This window comes from Ammodytes marinus (assembly GCF_949987685.1).
Source record: "Ammodytes marinus genome assembly, chromosome: 23".
In the NCBI taxonomy this organism is placed as follows: domain Eukaryota; kingdom Metazoa; phylum Chordata; class Actinopteri; order Uranoscopiformes; family Ammodytidae; genus Ammodytes; species Ammodytes marinus.
In genome coordinates, this window is record NC_137227.1 from 375,650 (window position 1) to 397,252 (window position 21,603).

The 21,603-nt window shown below is 41.9% G+C and overlaps 1 protein-coding gene across 7 annotated transcripts in view; it reads left to right on the forward strand.

Moving 5' to 3' along the window:
• Positions 1-21,603, forward strand: part of chd3 (chromodomain helicase DNA binding protein 3) — a 173,982-nt gene that overhangs the window by 55,426 nt on the left and 96,953 nt on the right. For all 7 annotated transcript variants that reach the window (XM_080052084.1, XM_080052085.1, XM_080052087.1 and 4 more), the window contains 7 exons: positions 393-566; positions 9,835-9,976; positions 10,439-10,570; positions 10,712-10,829; positions 15,900-16,024; positions 16,121-16,352; positions 16,585-16,769. In XM_080052084.1, the coding sequence (XP_079908210.1) occupies positions 393-566; positions 9,835-9,976; positions 10,439-10,570; positions 10,712-10,829; positions 15,900-16,024; positions 16,121-16,352; positions 16,585-16,769 (1,108 nt within the window). The remainder of the gene's footprint in view (positions 1-392; positions 567-9,834; positions 9,977-10,438; positions 10,571-10,711; positions 10,830-15,899; positions 16,025-16,120; positions 16,353-16,584; positions 16,770-21,603) is intronic.

The window sequence follows — 21,603 nt, forward strand, 5'->3', positions numbered from 1 at the left end:
CCGGCTGCCCACAAAGACATTTTTCTCCTCTATGTTTCTCAGCCTCTGTGTATACTGTACTCCGACCGTGCCGATGTCCGTGACGTTGGCTCATTCTCCAAGCTGATTAGCTATCGCGGCTAAGAGTGACGCATATAGGTGTAAAAAGTTAAATATTTTCAACTTCAAGCAATGAGGCGTTACACACGTAGGAGCATCAAATCACATGAAACGCCAGAAACGCGCCGCTTTAACGCCTGAAACGCTCGAAACGCCTCTACGCGCCTAAACCAATGGTTTCCTATGTAAAAATGCCGATTTTTTATGCCTCTATCGCGAGCTACTCGTTTGGTGTGGGCGAACCTTAAGAATTCAGTGTTACCAGTCCTTCCCCCTTCCATCTCTCCATGCAGTAACCTTGAGGGCTTCCTGGAGGAGTTCGCCGACATCTCCAAGGAGGACCAGATCAAGAAGCTCCATGACCTGCTGGGGCCTCACATGCTGCGTAGGCTGAAGGCAGACGTCTTCAAGAACATGCCCTCCAAGACCGAGCTGATTGTCAGAGTGGAGCTCAGCCCCATGCAGAAGTACGACACAGGAGGGGGTTTTAGGGGAGAAGTGTGGATGTAGTTATTTTTGGCTGGCTTCACTCTGCAGTCTAGACATGTGAATGTCGCTGAGTGAGTGCGTTAGTGAGTGGTGACTGAGTAAGAGGAAGACTAAATCCAGCGACAGGTCAGAAAAGTCTTTACATCATATTATTCAGCCCTCATTGGAGGTCTACCTTTCAAAATTAATCTGCACCAGACAGAGTGGGTCGACGACACTGCACTGTCTGAATTAGGCACCGTGTATATTGTTATGGAATTACATGTCATATGTCGAGCGAGAGATAAAACCGTGTGTGAACCAGCAAATTATTTTATTTCACACATTGACTGCCACGCTAGTGTTGTGCAGTGTCTTACTTTTAGGCCTATTAGAATAATTACCAAAGACACCCCTGCTGTTAAAAACTGGACTAATGCATGTTTTATTGGTAGGCCTAAATAAAGTGTTTTAATTAGAGCAACAGTTATAAGTTAAGTCGCTGTGTGACTGGCAGCGTGCGTGTGTCAGAGCGGGTCTTTGGTTTCTCTCTCACACACGCTACAGCCTCACAGTGACAGAGATACGTGGATGAGAGTCATTAAATGTTTGCCTGTCCTAAGCTTGAGGACAAAGCAGACACACAGAGCAAAATATAAAGGGGGGGGGGGGGGGGGGGGCGCCGTGAGTTGGCGTGCTGCCTTGATTTCCAACTGACCAAAAAACAAAAATAGTTTTTATTTATTTTTTTATTTTTTGTGCTAGCAAGCGCATGTGTGCTTGTGTATGGTCATATCCGCGCGAAAGGCCGCGATTTGCAGTAAATAAATGTCCACATGTGTCTCCAAGTGTCTCTGTAGGCTATTTAAAAAGAAATCAAGCAAGTAGACTAATAATAACATTAATGAATTATTGGTTATCGCATCACAGAAGGCCTATTGGCCTATAATAATAAAAAACACCACCTTAACTATGTTTACAGTTTAAATTTTTTTTGAATGGCTTCCGGGTTGCAGAGCATGGAGTAGGTGCGTTCGGTCTCTAGCTCCCACTGACTATTTTGGACTTAACTGATTAAACCCTATTTTCATCGATTTTTTTGTGCTTGTATTGCCGGTAACACTAGCACTGATTTGGAAAAATGCCCAGAGGAAAGAAAGGAGCAAAAAGAGATTCAGCAGAGTCAGATATGTCCTCGGACAGCGTGGCTAGCACTGACGTTGGTGCTAGCTCAATGGCTTCCATTCCGGACCTGCTTGAGCAGCATAGAGTAGCCATAGCCGCGGAGTTCAAGTCATCGTTCGACAGAATGGTCACTAAACTAGACAACATCCAGGCCGTGGTCTCAGGCCATGGGAAACGTATAACGGATCTCGAGGAGAATGCAGAAACTGTTTGCGGACGCCTGGAGCAACTTGAGGCTACGTGCTCTTCACTGCAGGAAGACAACAAGTCGCTGAAATCTAAACTATCGGATTTGGAAGGGAGAAGCTGGAGACAGAACGTTCGTATTGTGGGCTTACCAGAGTCACTTGAGGGTGCACGCCCCACCGCCTTTTTCTCCGAGCTCCTCGTCGAGGTTTTTTGTGATCAAGTTCTCCCTTCTCCCCCGGAACTGGACAGAGCTCACCGCACTCTGGCACCCAAACCGGGCCCGCGTGAGAGACCGCGACCCGTCATCATCCGCCTCCACCGATACCAGATTAAAGACTTGATCATGAGAGAGGCACGTAAACAGGGCGAGCTGGAATACCACGGCCACAAGCTCCGGTTCTACGAGGATTACAGCGCGGAGGTCGTGAAGCAGCGGGCTGAATACAGGGGGGCCATGGCTGAGCTTTATCAGCGCAGTCTCCGTCCCTCTCTCCTATTCCCTGCGAAGCTTCGCATTACTCTCCAGAGCGGCGAGAGAAGGTGGTTGCGGTCCGTCTCTGAAGCATCTAACTACATCTCTACATTGGGTGCGAGTCCGTAGTAAATATGATTGCCTGCTGTGAGTATACAAATTTGGACAAATGCTCTTTTCATAAACCCCAGCCAAACTCTCAGACTGATGGTACTACACGCATTTTTTCTCCCTTTTTTAAAAATGAGTAAATCAGCTGGGTGAGCGTGACATTTTTGTTGCTTGTCATTTTGACGTATTGTCTAGCTCACTCGCTTTTTTATTTTATTTGTATCTCTATTTTAAAACGGCTGGATTAGCGTGTCTGTTCTTTCTTTTTTTATTTTCTTTTTCTTTTTTGCCTTTTGGACAGCTTGTCTAACTCACGCCTTGTTCTTTTTTTTGTATTTTGAATCTGCTGGGTGAGCATGGTATTTTTGTTTAGTGTGTTGTAATTTTGACAGTTTGCTGGATTGTTCATAGTGTTACTAGGCTGTTATGGGGTGAAATGTACAAGACCTATGTGGGAAGCTAGCACAGGTCAGGAAGTTAAGGCTTGGAATGTTCGTTGTGAGACTAGTAAGGGTCTTTTGGGGTTTGCTGTTTAGAGCAATATATGGGGTGGGTTCGGGGTGGGATGGGTTGGTGTTAATTGAGGGTTTAGCTGATAAGCCATCACCTGCTGTGTTTTCCTTTTTTTGTGTGTTTTTCTTTCCCTCTGTATTTTGCTACTCTTTTTCTTATCGGAGCAACTCTTTTTATTCTCACTATAACTGAGCTAGATGAAGGGCAATCTTAATTTAATTAGTTGGAATGTCAAGGGGCTAAATCACCAAGTGAAAAGGGGTAAGGTCTTAACCCACCTAAAACGGCTCAGGGCTGGAATGGTTTTCCTTCAAGAAACCCACTTACTTGACTCTGACCATGGACGATTAAGTAAATGCTGGCGTGGACAATTTTTTCATTCTAATTTCAGGGGTAAGGCAAGGGGCACAGCTATCCTTATTGATAGTAATATTCCTTTTGAGTCCTCAAACATTATATCAGATAAAAATGGACGTTTTATTATTGTCTCAGGCAAACTTCACAATAAGTCAGTCATCTTGGCCAACGTCTACGCGCCTAACGTCGATGATGTAGAATTCTTTAAGAGATTTTTTTCTCAACTCCCTGATCTCAATTCCCATTCTCTTATTCTTGGTGGGGATTTTAATTGTTATCTAGATCCAGTCTTAGATTGCTCTTCCCCCAAACCTGCCACTCTTAGCAGATTTGCAGGTTATATCAAATCATTTCTTGCTGATTATAGCCTCTCTGATCCATACAGGTTTTTATACCCCACAGGAAGAGAATATTCATTCTTTTCACATGTCCACCATACTTACACCCGAATTGATTATTTTTTTGTTGATAATTCATTGATGTCAGACCTAAAGTCATGCAGTTATGAAAGTATTGTGATCTCAGATCACGCTCCTCTGCTCCTTCAACTGGCTTTCTCTGACGTTGAGTATACAAGAAGGCAGTGGAGACTGGATCCATTGTTGCTCACAGATGAGAGTTTTCTTTCACACATCTCTACACATATTAAAACTTTTTTGAGTATAAATAAAACACCAGATGTGTCCAATGCAACAATTTGGGAAGCCCTGAAAGCCTATTTGAGAGGTGAAATTATATCATTTGCAGCATACAAAAATCAGTGTACAAAACAGAAACAAACTGAAATTGCTGATCAGATTCTGAACATAGACAGACAATATGCTAATTCACCTTCATCTGAACTTTACAAAGAAAGTTAAAAACTTCAGACAGAATTCAACCTTCTTTCCTCTCGTCAAGTTGCTGACCAGTTGCTTAGGAGCAGAAGTACTTTTTACGAGCATGGTGACAAGATTGGTAAACTCCTGGCCAATCAACTGCGCGGATTTAGAGCGAAGCAACTCATCCCTGGAATACGGACAGACAGTGGGTGTACAACATCAGATCAGAAATTGATAAACGAAAAGTTCAAAACATTCTATTCAAATTTGTATAGTTCTGATTGTACAGTAGACGTAACGGTGATGGAAACCTTTTTCAGTAACCTAAACATGCCTTCCCTTTCTCAAGACCTGAGACATAGCCTTGAGGCACCTATTACTCAGAAGGAAATTATTGCAGCAATAACATCTGTGCAATCAGGCAAATCTACTGGTCCAGACGGACTTCCATCTGACTTTTTTAAGACATTTTCAGCCGAATTGTCGCCTTTTTTATGTTCAGTATTCTCAGACTCATTTGACTCAGGTAAACTCCCGCCTTCGTTCTATCAGGCCTGTATTTCCCTGTTGTTAAAAAAGGATAAAGATCCTCTAGATTGTGCATCATACCGACCAATTTCACTATTAAATACAGATGTGAAGATACTTGCTAAAATTCTCGCCCACAGATTGGAGGATGTTCTCCCCTCTATCATATCCCCCGACCCAAACTGGGTTTATAAAGGGACGCCAATCATTTTATAATATCCGCCGGCTAATGAACATTTTATATTCCCCCAGAAATATTGAATCAGAATGCCTCGCTTCTATATGGATGCTGAAAAAGCATTTGATAGAGTAAAATGGAATTATTTGTTTTTCACCCTTGAAGAATTCGGTTTGGGTCCTGTTTTCACTTTTTGGGTTAAATTATTATATGCATGCCCTTCTGCCTCAGTATTAACAAACAGCCGTTACTCAAGTAGTTTTGATCTGCACCGAGGGACCCGGCAGGGTTGTCCTTTGAGCCCGCTCCTTTTTGCTATTGCAATCGAACCACTTGCGATTGCCATTCGCGGTAACAAACAGATTCAGGGGACATGGAGAGGAGGAATTGAACATAAGGTATCATTATACGCCGATGACTTACTTTTGTTTGTCGTCAAGCCAGCCATCTCTTTACCGGAGGCACTTTCTGTGTTGGAGGTCTTTAGTCAGTTTTCTGGCTATAAACTTAACTTGAGTAAGAGCGAACTCTTTCCGATTAATAAAGAAGCTCTTAAACTTGATTATACAGCTCTCCCACTCAAAGTGGTGACAGATCATCTGAGTTACCTTGGGGTATGTTTTACCAGAAATTTTAAAAACCTATTTAAATCGAACTTCCTCAAATTATTGGATCAGGCGAAGCAAATATTATCGAAGTGGTCTCCTCTGGCTTTCTCTCTCATAGGTAGAATAAACTCAATTAAAATTACATTACTCCCAAAGTTCCTATATCTATTCCAATGTCTCCCCATCTTTCTCCCCAAATCCTTTTTTCAGGCCCTTGATTCTTTAATGATAAATTATATTTGGAATGGTAAACACCCTCGGTTACGGAAAGCTTTTCTTCAAAGACCCAAACAAACAGGTGGAATGGCCCTCCCTAATTTCCAATACTATTACTGGGCTGCTAATATCCGTTCTTTAGTGTATTGGGTGCATTTTCACCTTGACGACTCAGCCCCAGTCTGGGTAACAATGGAGTCCAGCGCTATTAGCCCATTGTCTCTATCTGCCCTCTTAAGCGCCGCACTTCCACTCTCTTCGGCTATTCCCAACAGTAGTCCCGTGATTAAGCACTCCATTCGAATTTGGACCCAATTTAGGAAGAATTTTGGAATGCAGAATTTTTCACTTTTCAGCCCAATTGCAGCTAATCATTTGTTTACTCCCTCGACGGTGGATGGTGCATTCAAGATCTGGCATAAAAAAGGCTTAAAATGCATTGGTGATTTATTCATTAATGATCTATTTGCTAGTTTTTCTCAATTGACAAAACATTTTGGTATCGAAAAGACTAATTTTTTCCAATTTCTGCAAATCAGGCATTTTACGCAGAAGTTAATTCCCCAATTCCCTTATAAACCGCCAGCCAATCATGTCGATTTGTTTCTTTCTGTAAACCCCACATTAAAAGGCTCAATTTCTGTGTTTTTCAACCTTATTTCGAAGTTGCATAGCCCCTTATTAGCAGCTATAAGAACCCTGTGGGAGCAGGACCTAGGTTCTGCCTTCACAGATCACATGTGGGATTCAGTCCTGGATCGGATACACTCTACCTCCATGTGCGCCCGACATGCTCTTGTGCAATTTAAAGTAGTACATCGTATCCACATATCTAAAACTAAATTAGCTTGTATGTTCCCCGATGTAGACCCGACCTGTGATAGCTGTAAGAGCGCACCGGCATCACTCTTTCTCATGTACTGGTTGTGTCCCACCTTGACTGAGTTCTGGACATCAGTTTTTCAAACAATTTCTGAAGTACTTCAGCATCAAATTGAGCCGAACCCTTTCACTGCAATTTTTGGCATTGCTCCAAATCCGGGCTTGCCTAAAGTGAAGCTGAAGGTACTGGCCTTCACCGCATTACTTGCTCGTAGGGTTATCTTACTCAAGTGGAAAGATCCTGCTCCTCCTTCCCACTCACCAGGGGCGTCACTAGGTTTTAAGGACGGGGGGGCTTAGCCCCAAGGAGATGCACAGAATGTGAGCGAACGTTTAATTTCACCAGAGCCGGCCCAAGCCTTCAGGGGGCCCCAAGCGAAATATGATTTGGGGGCCCCTCTCCAATTGTAGCGCTGCTGAAACTATAGATCTTTGTTAGATACCATTCACACACCCAGTGTTTTCCGCTAGTGCCTCCACTGTGCAGCTGTGCGAAAATAATAGCCAGCTGAGATCCTTACCCTCCTAGGGGGGTCCGGGGGTTTGCCCCCCCGGGAGATTTTTTTACCTTTTTTGAGTGAAATGCATGAATCTGGTGCACTTTGAGAGGAAAATTAAGAGGCTAAATCTGAGGAATTTTGTGTGAACAAATCATTTGGAGACACTGGGTCAGATGAATTAGAAGCTATTGAAGAAGTGAGTGAGTGCCACTCACATTGGATTAGAGACATTATGTCATGTATGAATTTAGAGAAAATACGTTATACTACCCAGGGATCCGAGAATAAATTTGACAGAATTTGGCGCCCCTTCCAAAATTATTTTAAAAAACAACAACAACAACAACAACAACAACAACAACAACAATAGAAGAGTAGCTACCTCCTCCCCTCTTTTATTTGATTTAATTTTATTTCTTTATGTTTTTTTTTTTTTTTTTTCATATTGATTGTTTATTTTTGTTTCTTGTAGCGTGTATTTCGTTTATGTCATTTTTAACATTGTGTATTGTTTTTTGTGCTGATTTTTTGATGCAGGATTGTTTGTGGCTGCGTGTGGGGTTGGGATATGGGCGGGTGTGTTCGGGGGAAGAAAAAAGGGGAAAAAACTTAATCATTGTAATGTAATTGCTTCGCAAATCGTTTGTTGAATAAAAAAACCTTTGAAAGAAAGAAAAATGTTTTGAATGAAATGCAAACCTCAGTGAATCATTTGCTCTTGTTTCTCTGTCCTGAGATTCACACAGACTGAGCAGTCTTGTTTAAATGTTACAAATTGAGCTAATAAACTGAACTTTGAATTTTTTTGCTGCAGAAGTTATCTCAGCTAATTTTTGTCATCTAATTTTATAATAAGGTGATTGTATGCAGAATACTCGTGCCAGAAACTCATACAGTGGTTTTGTACAGATAAATAAATAAATATTAGCAGGTTCTCAATAGTATTTCAATTTAGGGGACAATTTTTGTCCCTTAGGGGGGGCATGACAGAAAATAATTGAGAACCACTGGGTTAGAGAAAGTGGTAGAGCTTATTTCGTGACACATCTTTTTTAACTAACCTTATTTTTTATTGTATTATTTTTTGCCACTACTTATGAATCTATATCTACCACACAGTAATTTTAACATTAATTTTACTACTAAACCCAATTACGGACAAGCCATATACTAGGTATTCACCTAGTCTTGGTGAATACGGCACTGTGAAGATACTTGAAACTTTTTCTTTCAAATGTAGGGGAGAACGGGGTAATGTGAGACACTTTTTACATTTGCTCCCCTTTAAGCGAGCTAAAATGATTTATCAGTCAAATTTACAGATTTCCCATTAATTCAGGATGTTTTCTAGAAATGGGCACGAGTTCACCAGAGCTTCACAGTTTGCCACTGGAATCCTCTTCCACTCATTCATGACGACATCACAGAGCTGGTGGATATTAGAGACCTTGCACTACTCCAGCTTCCGTTTGAGGATGCCCCACAGATGCTCAATAGGGTTTATGCTTGGCCAGTCCATCACCTTTACCCTCAGCTTCTTTAGCAAGGCAGTGGTGGTCTTGGAGGTGTGTTTGTGGCAACACAAAATAGTGACACTTTGGGCCCAATTTGGACATTTTCACTTAGGGGTGTACTCACTTTTGTTGCCAGCACTTTAGACATTGATGGCTGTGAGTTTAGTTATTTTGAGGGGACAGTAAATGTACACTGTTAGACAAGCTGTACACTGACTACTTTACATTGTATCAAAGTGTAATTTCTCCAGTGATGTCCCATGAAAAGATATAATGAAATATTTGAAGAAATGTGAGGGGTGTACTCACTTTTGTGAGATACTGTAACGCGCCCCACACACATCCTGCGTCTACCTCTGGAGCGCGTCGCGTTACCTTACTGCTGCCTCTCTCGGACTTTTCTCGGACACACATGCAACGTCTCAGCAGCTGCTGCTGCTTGTTGGAAGTTTTATTTTGAAGGGGACACACCAGGAAATGGTGAAACTACAGCGAAAGCTGCCAGTATGAAGTCAATATGACTCTCAGCAGAGTATTTCAAAAATCACTTTACTGATTTATACGGGAGAGAGAGAGGGGGGTGTGGTCGGGGAAGAAGAAGGCCGTAGACACAGATAGAGCAACGGAAAACTGTTGCGCTCATCATGATCTTTTTTATTTCTTCACTATATTGGATCTCTATATGTGTCATTTATCCAAAAATGAAATGCCAGAACTAATTGAAAATTAGGTTTTAAATCCCTCGGATTTTGATTGCACAATTAAATCGTGAAATAAAGGGATTATTCGCGTATACGACTGAGGGATGTTTTATTTTGAAATAAACACACCGGGTAAACGTGTAACTAGAGTGAATGCTGCTGGTATGACTGTCAGCAGAGTATTTCTCTATCAGTTAAAGCACAGAGACGCGAGAGAGACGCGCTGCTCTCAGAAAAAAATAGGCGAGCCTCCTGAGGTGAAGGGGAGCGTCGCTGCAGACGTGCCTCCGACGCGCCTCAGCAGTGCGTCTGAGGTTGGATGTGTGCTCGCTCTACGTTGATTTCACAGTCTGTGACAAAAAGTCAGACGCAGACGCGAGGTAGACGCGCAGTAGAGGTAGGATGTGTGTGGGGCGCGTAAGTCTTTTTGGGCATTGTTTACATTATTGTTTGTATCGTTCCTTTTTTTGTCTTTGCGATTTTTAAATACAGGAAATACTACAAGCTGATCCTGACGAAGAACTTTGACGCTTTGAACTCCAAAGGCGGTGGAACCCAGGTGTCCCTGCTCAACATCATGATGGACCTAAAGAAGTGTTGCAACCACCCCTACCTCTTCCCTGTTGCCTCCATGGTGAGAACACACACACACGCACGCACACACACACACACACACACACACACATTCCTTAAGAATTACTCCCAAATCACAGAGCAGTGACACCTTTTGGTGATGTTTATGTAGTGCTTTTGTGTCATATGTTTTACTTTTAAGAAGTTGCTTATCATTTAAATGAAAGCTGGGATTCTGGAATTTTCTTTACATTACATACTATGTAACCTTTCATTAGTCACTGCGAGTAAAATAATCATCAAGCAGAGATTGTTTGTTGTTTGCTTGTATTTAACTTTTTGCATTGGTTTATGTGTGTGTGTGTGTGTGTGTGTGTGTGTGTGTGTGTGTGTGTGTGTGTGTGTGTGTGTGTGTGTGTGTGTGTGTGTGTGTGTGTGTGTGTGTGTGTGTGTGTGTGTGTGTGTGTGTGTGTGTGTGTGTGTGTGTGTGTGTGTGTGTGTGTGTGTTTGTTTGTTTTTGCAGGAAGCACAAAAAACTCCCAGCGGTGCTTACGAGGGGTCGGCCCTCACTAAGGCCTCTGGGAAACTGACGCTGTTGCAGAAGATGCTGCGGAAACTGAAAGATCAGGGACACCGGGTACTGGTCTTCTCACAGGTACACCCACACACACACACACACACACACACACACACACACAGATGGACACACCTCCACACATGTTCACTCAGCAGCAGGCATTCAGCTGTGCGAGGGTATTCCGGGATAGATGAAAAAAAAAAATTTCTCTTGTTACAGATGACTAAAATGTTGGACTTACTAGAAGATTTCTTGGACCATGAAGGTTATAAGTATGAGAGAATTGACGGCGGCGTCACAGGGGCGCTGAGACAAGAGGCCATTGACCGCTTCAATGGTGAGACGCTGGCAAAACTTCTCTTTACAGTTAGAGTTCCAAGTAACATGTACACTTACACAGGCAGCTACTTAAAAACTGATCATTTGGTTGGACAAAGAACAAAGAACTCAGGCCATGGGGGGGGGGGGCATTTGTCACCAGCAAAATTTATGTAAAACTAATAGAAAATTGGTCACAAAAAATTATATATTTAACACGTATACATTTAGATCCCTAAACTTTTCTGGCTGAAAAAAAGTTTCAGATTTAGGCAAATGACCGGTGTTACAAGAGACACAGTTTAACCCATTGATGACTATGGCAATCTAGGATGCATGTCCTTAGTGCCTGAGGGTTTTCTGAAAAAATAGTACGAATGGTCAACATCTTCCAAAACCTTAATATCTTAGCCTGTGTAGCAAATAGAAACATGAAATAAAATAAATTTAAAAGGTAAGGTTCACAGGTTTTATTTAAACATGCTCCCTTAGCGCTTACAAACCAATTTTTTTTTCTAAAAATCGTCAAAATTAGATGGGGGGAAAAAAGAATAAATAATATAAAATATTTAAAAATAATGTGCTATATGAGGTTATAAACCTGCTTCCTTTTAGCATGGATAGTAGTGACTGAGTGTGCAGTGTACGGATAAAGATAGACAGATATAGGATGGAGGAGATAGCTTTATTTTATTATTTAGTTCAATTATCACTGGCACCATAAATCCAACTTCCCAGTTTGGCCCAGCCGTTTGGATCAGCTGGTCCAAACGGCTGTATACCACGGAGATGAAAACAAAACTGATACTTAACTATCGCCTGGCTGGGCTGAATTTGAGTTGGAGCAGCAAAATATAGCCTAAATTGTTAAATATTGTTAATAAATACACTGTAAAAAAATACCTTAAATTTACAGTAAATTCCTGGCTACCTAATTGCATTAATTTCACGGTATGGTCACAGTAATTTCCTGTACATATTTTCACAGTAATTTACAGTAAATAGTTCACAGTAATTTACAGTAAATAAATCACAGTAAATTACAATAAAAATACAACTGCATACAGTATCTTCACAGTTACCATGCCCATGGACTTACTGTGATATAGCAATATATAGCTGTGTTATTACAGTACCTTGCGGTACTTAAATTACAATTAATAGCTGTATTTTAACATTTTTACTGTGAAAGTAATGCAATTAGGTAGCCAGTAATTTACTGTAAATTCACTGTTATCTTTCCCATGGAATTACTGTGATATAGCAATATATAGCTGTGTTATTACAGTACCTTGCGGTACTTAAATTACAATTAATAGCTGTATTTTAAATGTTTTACTGTGAAAGTAATGCAATTAGGTAGCCAGTAATTTACAGTAAATTCACTGTTGTCTTTCCCATGGAATTACTGTAATATAGCAATATATAGCTGTGTTATTACAGTACCTTGCGGTACTTAAATTACAATTAATAGCTGTATTTAAATTTTTTTACTGTGAAAGTAATGCAATTAGGTAGCCAGTAATTTACTGTAAATTCACTGTTGTCTTTCCCATGGAATTACTGTGATATAGCGATATACTGTAACTTTAAAAACATGCGTCTAAAGTAAAAGGAAAACAAAGAAAACAGGCATTTTTTTCAATTCAATATTTATTTACACATTAATACATTTAACTTTTTCAACTTTTTGTGTGTTTCACAATTTCAAGCACATTTCAAACCTTGAAAACACAACATTTTGAATCAAACTTTATGAACCATGCTTTCAACTATAAATGTACAACAGTTATTCATCCTTTCCACTGAGTAGCAGTTCGGTTTGGCAGGGCACGGTAACCCATAGGTCTGAGTGGCAGAGATCCCAAATAAACCTATGGCAGCTGTAACTGTGACATGTGGTATGCTATTTCTGTAACGGCTGGACAGGGAGGACACAGGCGCAGAGACAGTACCAGTTTAAGAGGGTTTCTTTAGAAGGAATCTGAGGTTTTGGGCCGGGCTCTGGAGTGGGCTGACAGGCATGGGGGTCCAGGAGGAAGTGCCAAGGGGAGAATCCGGGGAGACGAGCAGAGGCAGGCAAGAGCAGGCAGGCGGAGGGGTCCAGGGAAGAGCTGGCTGACGAGGACTGGAGCTGGTGGCTGGAGTCTGGGAGACTGACAAAAAAGAACAGAATTTAGCAACAAGCTAAATGCAGGCAGAACTACAAAAGGTCTAGGTGGCTGGAGAGTTACTGACTGGGTCACAGAGTTTACAATCTGGCAGTGTCTGGAAGGTAGGGCCGGGTATATGAAGAGCAGATTATTGTTGATTGATGGCAGCTGTGAATGCTGGGAACTGACTCCAGCACACCTGTCTCCAACCCTGCAATTACACCAGGGGCCTATTGCATAAAAGTGGAATTAAGATATCCAGGATGATTGATAAAGCCAGCCTTGACAAAGTCTAGCCTGGGCACTTTGGATTAGTTAGTTGCATAAACGCCAATCCAGGATGTAAAGGGGCTGCTTTGTCAAGCCAGGTGTAATTCTGTTAAGTGCCAGCCCACAGCTTTCAGAAGTAGACCCAAGGATCGAACACAGATTTACTGATGGAAAAATGGAAAAGACGGCCTATTTTCCCACAATGCCTTGCTAGTTTAAACCGTAAATCAGGGGTCAGTTCATTTCATACAGGAGATGTATTCTCTGCCAACTGTTCTTGATGTCCCTGCATTGTTTTATGATAAAATAGTTGACAGTGAGCAGTCTGCAGGTGCATCTAAAAAAATGAATATCATGGAAAGTCCATTCAAAAAGTGAAACTTTCATAGATTCATTACACAAAGTGAAATATGTCAGGCCTTTTTTTTTGGATGATTGATTGATCATGGAATAAAAAATCCATTATCTCAAAATATTAGAATGTTACATACAACCAATCAGAAAAAGGATTTATAATACAGAAATGTCGACCTTCTGAAATATATTTGTGTATTTGTAGACACCTGTGCTTGTGTGTATTGTCTGCCAGGTAGCAACGCTGTGTTTTTGTTTGTTTTATGTTTGGACATGGCCTTGTCCTTTGTAATGCTGCTGCTCTATGTGCCTTCAATTGCCCCCTGGGGACAAATAAAGTTTTTTTGAATTGAATTGAATTGAATTGAAAAGTATGTTTATTCTAGATTAATTTCACTTCATGTGTAATGAATTTATAGAATATATTTAAGTTTCACTTTTTGAATTCATTTACAGAAAAAATGAATTTTTCATTGATATTGAATTTTGTTTCAGATGCACCTCGATATAGTTATAAGTACAAAGTGAATTTATTTGACCCACACTTGCAACGTCATCTGCCATCGATAATAAATTGGATAAATATAGCCTCCAATATGAACAGACTATCACATAAATTATTATAATTTATATCATTGCATCTTAATCTAATTATAATTAAGTTAATTATAAATGGTTCAGGTTAAATAAATAAAAAAGAAGAACTATTTAACTAAATGACAAAGTAACTAGTGACATCATATTAGTGGGACACAGTTTAGCTAGTTGATTAATTAATTGAAGAGGAAAAACACCACATTTACACTTTTTTCTAAACACAAGACACATTTTACATTGATATCCATTCGAAGTTCAATATTTTCCGTAAGAGTGTGCTTACATGTGGATTAATCAGTCCACGTCCTTTCAAAATCAACAGTATATCAAGTCAACAATATTTGGAATAAAAGCATATTTTAGGCTTTAGAAACATTTACATTTTCATAAAAAAAATTAAAAGATTGTGGAAAAAATTTACACATTCTATTTTCAGACTAACTGTTAACACATTTAACCGCAATAGTTTAAGATTAACCACCTATTAATGCTAAAACTGAGAGGGACTTACCTTATCATTGAAGCTTCTTCTTCCTCTGTCTTCACTTGGCGCCGAATGGCAGTTAACGGCTCGGTGACAGTTAAAAGTCGCGGGACCTCCCACAATGCAGTGCGTTAACGTAAATTACTGTGTTTTCACAGGGAATGGTCTGAATACAGTATTTAACTGTGGAAAATTACAGTAACATGTTGTGAAATCCTTGTAATGCAAATATCACAGTAAATAACAGTAACATTTGAAATTACAGTATTATATTGTGAACATACAGTTAGAGCCTGTAAAGTGATTTTCACTGTAATTTATTGTCAAATTTTACAGTCAAATATTGTGAAATCCTGGTTACTTTTTACAGTGTAAATGCAATGTGTTGTGTGATTTTCGTCAGTAGTCTATAGTAGGCCTAGATTCTGCGCTCCGAACGCCACTAACTGTTCTGTAATACACTATCGCGGACACAGCTGGCTTATTTGCTTTATTATTTTTTTTTTTTTTTTTGATTGACGTGATTTTCGGCAAACCACACAACATTTGGGTGGTCACGTGGTCTTAAAAAATCAACAAAACCCACCTTGTGTGTATTTGAACCAATGACGGTGCATTCTATGCTGCGCACGTTATGAAAATTAGATAAAGTAACAATGCTGCGCTATGCAGCAGCCGGCAGGAGATACAATGTAGCATCGCGCAGCAGCCGTCATCAATGGGTTAAACTGTATAGGCCAGAAAAATCTGTCTTAATGAAAAAACAAGTGATCGCACACCCAGATATATTTAATATTATTTGTATTCATTTATTTAGTGCTTATTTAGTAGAAATAGCTAAACTGAGGTTATAGAAATCACAAATATACAACAGTCAAATAAATGTAACTGTGAAGTATGAAACTAATCAAAACATGGCAAATTCTTTGAAATGAAGCTCAGATCCATTCTGTTTCCACTGATTATCCTTGAGATGTTTCTACAGCTTAATTGGAGTCCACCTGTGGAAAAATTCAGTTGTTGGACAAGATTATGGGGTATTATGTGTAGAATTTTGAGAAAGAAAAAAAAGTTAATCCAGCTGTAACATAACAAAATGCGGAAAAAGTGAAGCGCTGTGAATACTTTCCGTATGCCCTGTAAGTGAAACCATATTACCATCAAAAAGCCAACACAAGTTACTGCTATCAGTAGGATGCTGACATGGCTGTGTGGTTCTCTCTGTCTGCAGCTCCTGGCGCTTGTCAGTTTTGTTTCTTGCTCTCCACCAGAGCCGGAGGTTTAGGCATCAACCTGGCCACAGCAGACACAGTGGTCATCTTCGACTCTGACTGGAACCCTCACAACGACATCCAGGTAACTGCAGAACAAGCAGCCACTGAGGAAAGGGAAACAAATCAATCCTACATGAGCTTCATTTTTTATTTCATGAGTGTGTCCCTCTCTTCCTAGGCGTTCAGTCGAGCTCACCGAATCGGGCAGGCCAACAAGGTGATGATCTACCGCTTTGTGACGCGTGCCACTGTGGAGGAGCGCATCACCCAGGTGGCCAAGAGGAAGATGATGCTGACCCACCTGGTAGTCCGGCCGGGCCTGGGATCCAAAGCCGGCTCCATGTCCAAACAGGAACTGGATGACATCCTCAAGTTCGGAACGGAAGAGCTCTTCAAGAGCGAAGGAGAAGGTTTTTTTTTAAATGACAAAATTAATTTGTCAAGGAAAATTAGGATTTTCAGTAAATTATGATCATGTACGGTTTTAGAGATTTTATGTTTGGTCAAAATTGGTTTGGGATTGACTTTATTAAGAGAGAGTTGGCCGGCTTATTCTCCTGCATGAAATTATTTTGTCACACTAAAGATTCATTTTTATTTTTGCCTACAGTACAAATTGTCTCCACTCCTCACTCGTGACAGGTATGAAGAACAATTCGGGGGATAAAGTGGAGGACGAGGGCAGCGTGATCCACTACGACAGCAGCGCTATCGAGAGGCTGCTTGACCGGAGCCGGGACGCCACAGACGACACGGACGTCCAGAACATGAATGAGTACCTCAGCTCATTCAAAGTAGCCCAGTACATGGTCCGAGAGGAGGATAAGGTGAACAGGATCTTTACAATATATTTGTTTTAAAAAACCCTTTTGTGGACGTTTCCCAGCTTATGTTTTTGAACTTAATGAAAATCTTTCCCAAGACTAAATCCAAAGTGGTGGAAAACAAAGAAAGTTGTTGATGGAGGGACGAAGGAGCAAGAAGAAAGGTTTAGAATTGTTTAAGGCTTTATCGCTGGCGTTAAACACTAATGGCGCTTTTCCACCGCATGGTATCAGCTCAACTTGACTCGACTCAACTCGCATTTTTGGCTTTTCCACCGCAATTTCATGGTACCTGGTACCTGGTAGCGGCTGCTTTTTTGGTATCGCCTCACTCTAGGTTCCAAGCGAGCTGAGCCGATGCTAAAAGGTGACGTCGGCAGACGGCCGGCCACTGATTGGCCAGAGACTATTGTCTGGCCAATCAGTGGCCGGCCGTCTGCCGACGCTTCTGATTGGCCAGAGACTACCGGCTTCATTCTATTGTTTATTCTCCCCAACTCTCCGGGACTTTTGAGTGTATTTACGCAGTGTGCAGCCTACTCTGGCTCTCTTTCATTTGATTTGCATCACAGATCCAAATTTTTTTTCCATATATTCGCTAAGCTCACCCAGTGTTGGTTGTTGGGGAAGTTACTTTTAACATACGAGAGGAGACATGTAGGGCAGCTAGCAGCTAGGCTAAATAGATAGTAGCCAGCTGGGACAGACATGATAGCGAGCGATTACATTACAAGCCTCGGACTGAACTGATTACCTCAATAAAATATTCAGGCTGAGACACGGCTTGCATTTGAAAACACGTATCCTGAAACAAGCACTAAACAGTCAACTTTATCATGCCCGTGTTTACGTGCATAGGGATGTACGTGACGCATCCCTACAGCTGACTGTGTGGCAGATTCACACATCGGGACAACAACCATCCCTTTTAATGGCCCGTAGCAATATTCTTCTACTTCTTTTAGCAAACAGATACAAGGGGGGTATTTCTTAAACATTTTTCATCCGTGTTTTTGGCGGTTGGTTCAGTTAATAGTGCAACAACTGCTCGTAATTTCTGCTTTGCTACTTTGCTCCGGAGTAGGCTTTCAGCCCCTTACGACAACCCCGCCCACGTTCAGGAGGTACTATTTGCGGTGGAAAACGACCCGTGCTGCTACCAAGCCAAGTTGAACTGAGTCGAGTCGAGCTACATGTGCGGTGGAAAAGCGCCATATGTATTAAAGTGTCCCCCGGGTCCCTATGGTGTGTTTTGGATAAAAGCGCTATATAGATGCAGCCATTTTTCTCCTTCCAACACACAAATAAAGTTTCAAAAATAGCAGAAAGAGAGAGAGAGAGTGGTTTCGCAATAAATTAAGAAATACACATAGTTCTCTGGAAGAAAAATGCCAAATGGTGCTTTTTTCTCTGTCTCCTGTGGAGGTGAACTGACTATTTTAAGGGGTTCGGACTAAACAGGACATTTAAAGGCAACAATATTGAACAATAATCTTCAGATTAATCTATAATGAAAGTAACCAACAGTGGCCTTACACAGGAATTCCACTGGCTGCACGTGCATTGTCCTATAGTTTTGCTCCCTGTGCCCACGTCCGGCAACACTCACCGGCTCCGTTTTCAAACTGGGCATGGCCAGCGCCGCCAGATAGCTCTAGTCGAGACCGAAGAGTTCCCGCAGTAATTAAAAGTGACTATTGTCCAATTTTGGTGATCCTGTGTGAATTGTAGCCTCAGTTTCAGGTTCCTAGCTGACAGGAGTGGCATCCGGTGGGGTTTACTGTTGCTGTAGCCCATCTGCTTCAAAGTTGGACGTGTTGTGCGTTCAGAGATGGTATTCTGCATACCTTGGTTGTAACGAGTGGTTATTTGAGTTACTGTTGCCTTTCTATCATCTCGAACCAGTCTGCCCATCCTCCACTGACCTCTGACTTCAACGAGGCATTGTGGTCCACACAACTGCCGCTCACTGGATATTTTTCCTTTTTCGGACCATTCTCTGGAAACTCTAGAGATGGTTGTGCGTGAAAATCCCAGTAGATCAGCAGTTTCTGAAATACACAGACCAGCCCTTCTGGGACCCTCAACATTGCTATGTTCAAAGTCACTTAAAACCCCTTTCTTCCCCATTCTGTTGCTCGGTTTTAACTTCAACAAGTTGTCCTGTCCAGGTCTACATGCCTTAATGCATTGAGTTTCTACCGTGTGATAGGCTGATTAGTTATATGTGTTAACAGTGGCGGACTCAGACTGTTTGAAGGGCAGGGGCGAAAAAATTAAAAGGGCACATTCTGGACAACATGGGGCCCCACCAGCGCACACATTGGCTTTTCTAACTCTCTTTCTAATGGTGTTTTGTTCCCCCAACGGAGCCTTAAAGGCAGCGCTGCCTGGAATGCCCTATCCCCTAACCTTAGCAAGCGCTGCCTGGAAGGCCCTATCCCCTAACCTTAGCAAGCGCTGCCTGGAAGGCCCTATCCCCTAACCCAGGGCTATTCAATTAGTTTTGAATGGGGGCCGGTTGGTGGAAATGATCCAAAATGAGGGGCCAGAAAAAAATGCCTAAAATTGATGAGCAATAGCATCATCAATAGCTACATATATAGCTACATATACTGTAAAACACTACAACGACATAGGAGTGCATATATCGTCTTTATTTTATCAAATAGAGTTCACCAGCTTATCAAAAAAAATCCCTATTTGATTAACATAGGCTGCCTGTTGTTTACGTGTTTAACAAATCTTATCAGTTCAGGAAAACACAATAGGTTAACTCTTCAAACCTTGAACGCTTATCAAAATACATAGAAATAAATGTACTCTAAGTGCAACAGTTTATCAAAATACATAGAAATAAATGTACTCTAAGTGCAACAGCTTATCAAAATACAGGTAGGCCTAGGTTTACTAAGAGTGCAACAGCTTATCAAAAAACATAGAAATAAATGTAGGCTACTCTAAAGCTGCGAACACACCGCACTGGCCGCGCGGCGAGATTACATACAAAGTCAATGTACTAGCGCGCGTCCACCCAAGAATCGGCGTCGGGCGCTTGTGCGGCGCGTGGCAGCGCCTCATCGAAGCGCGTGAATCGAAGGCGCTGCCATTTGTGGCGCGGCGAACATATGCGGCGGACGCAGAAGATGAAATTATTTATCTTTTTGGCGTCGCTGCGCCGCGATAGCCAATCAGCGTTGAGATTGCCCGGTGGTCTACAAGACGAGGTGGGCGTGTGGAGTGAGGACATTGGGCTTCCAATACATTCTGCAAATATGTGTAGGCTATTTTGCATCTGTTTAGCTGTTGGTTGTACTTTAGCCAAGGTAGCGCCAGTTAGCATAGTGAAACTCACCCAACTGTGTGCTGTTCCGGAGGATAATATGAACCCAAATTTGATGGCAGTGTCCGTGTGGAATTCCAATATAGTACAGCGAAGCACCGGTGTTGTCCTCCGTCAGACCCGGCGCACTTTCACTTTCAGGTAGGCTGATGTCTGCCTTTATTTTTGCAGCTGAGCACACACTGCTGTTGTTATTGTGTTTGGTATGTTGCTGAATTGCTGTTAATGTGTATTTGCGATAGGGGTGCGTCTTCAAGCTGTTTTAATGCTATTTGTGACATGACTGCCGCTGGTTACATAGTGAACCTACATCTGTATTTTTTGGCACAGCTGGACCATGTAGTTGTTGTTGCACCATAAGTGTGACGGGTCTGATCTCGGCGTCGGCGTCAGGAATATATGGCCCAATATGATCAAGCGGCGAGCCTCTTGCGTTCACGCGGTCAACCGCCGCCTTCGACGAGGCGGCCGGCGGCGGCTGCGGTCAACCGCCGCCCTCGACGAGGCGGCCGGCGGCGGCTGCGGTGCATATGGCCCAATATGACCAAGCGGCGAGCCTCCTGCGTCCACGCGGCCAACCGCTGCAGGCGGCCAGTGCGGTGTGTTCCCGGCTTAAGCGCAACACCTTAAAGTGTGTTCCCCCAAAAATGTGTTTGTCAAGGGGTCACTGTCCAGGGTCATGGGAGGCGCTGGGAGGCGCTGCGCAGCGCGCCGCAGCGAACATTTTGGCTGTATTTTGCTCAAAGATGCCAATGCACAGTACAGAAATACAACAACTGCTTATTTGAATACAAAAAACTACAGACACTGACTTTACAGTTGTGCAATTTTGTTTGCTATGTGAAGGTACAAATGTTGTGCAAACATGCAGACAGTACAAAGCAAAGTTCTACTGGTGCAATACTATGCAGACACACTAAATACAAATAATGGACCATACACTTACACTGCGGTACAATCGCGCGCAAAGCTGCATACACAGAGCAGCTGATAGAGAAACGCTTGGAGACACATGTGTATATTTATTTACTACAGATCGCGGCCTTTCGCGCAGTTATGACCATGCAAAAGCACACATCGTGCGTGCTAGTAGGGGAGAACGGGGTAATTTGTCACACGGGTAGGTTGTCACATTCGTTATATCTCGGAACCAGAAGGCGCTGTCTGTTAAATTTTGGTATGTAAATATCCACAACCGGGATCAGAGGTCACCTACATAGTTTTCCTTGGAGTTAGACTGCTGCATTTGAGGTGAGAGGACTGTTAGTGTTTTTCATGTCAAATTGAAAATATTTAGCTCCTCAGTATTTTTCTTCTGGGCTTTTACACAATGGGTTTATAACAAAACACTTGTTACCCTAAAAAAGTGTGAAGGGTAAGCTATAGTTTAGATTGTTTTTAGCAAGCTAATTAGTTGTCAGATGGTTGTTGGCCTTGATGCTAGCAATAAATTCCAGTTGGGGTTGGTCGTCACATTTTTTGGGGGGTTGGTTG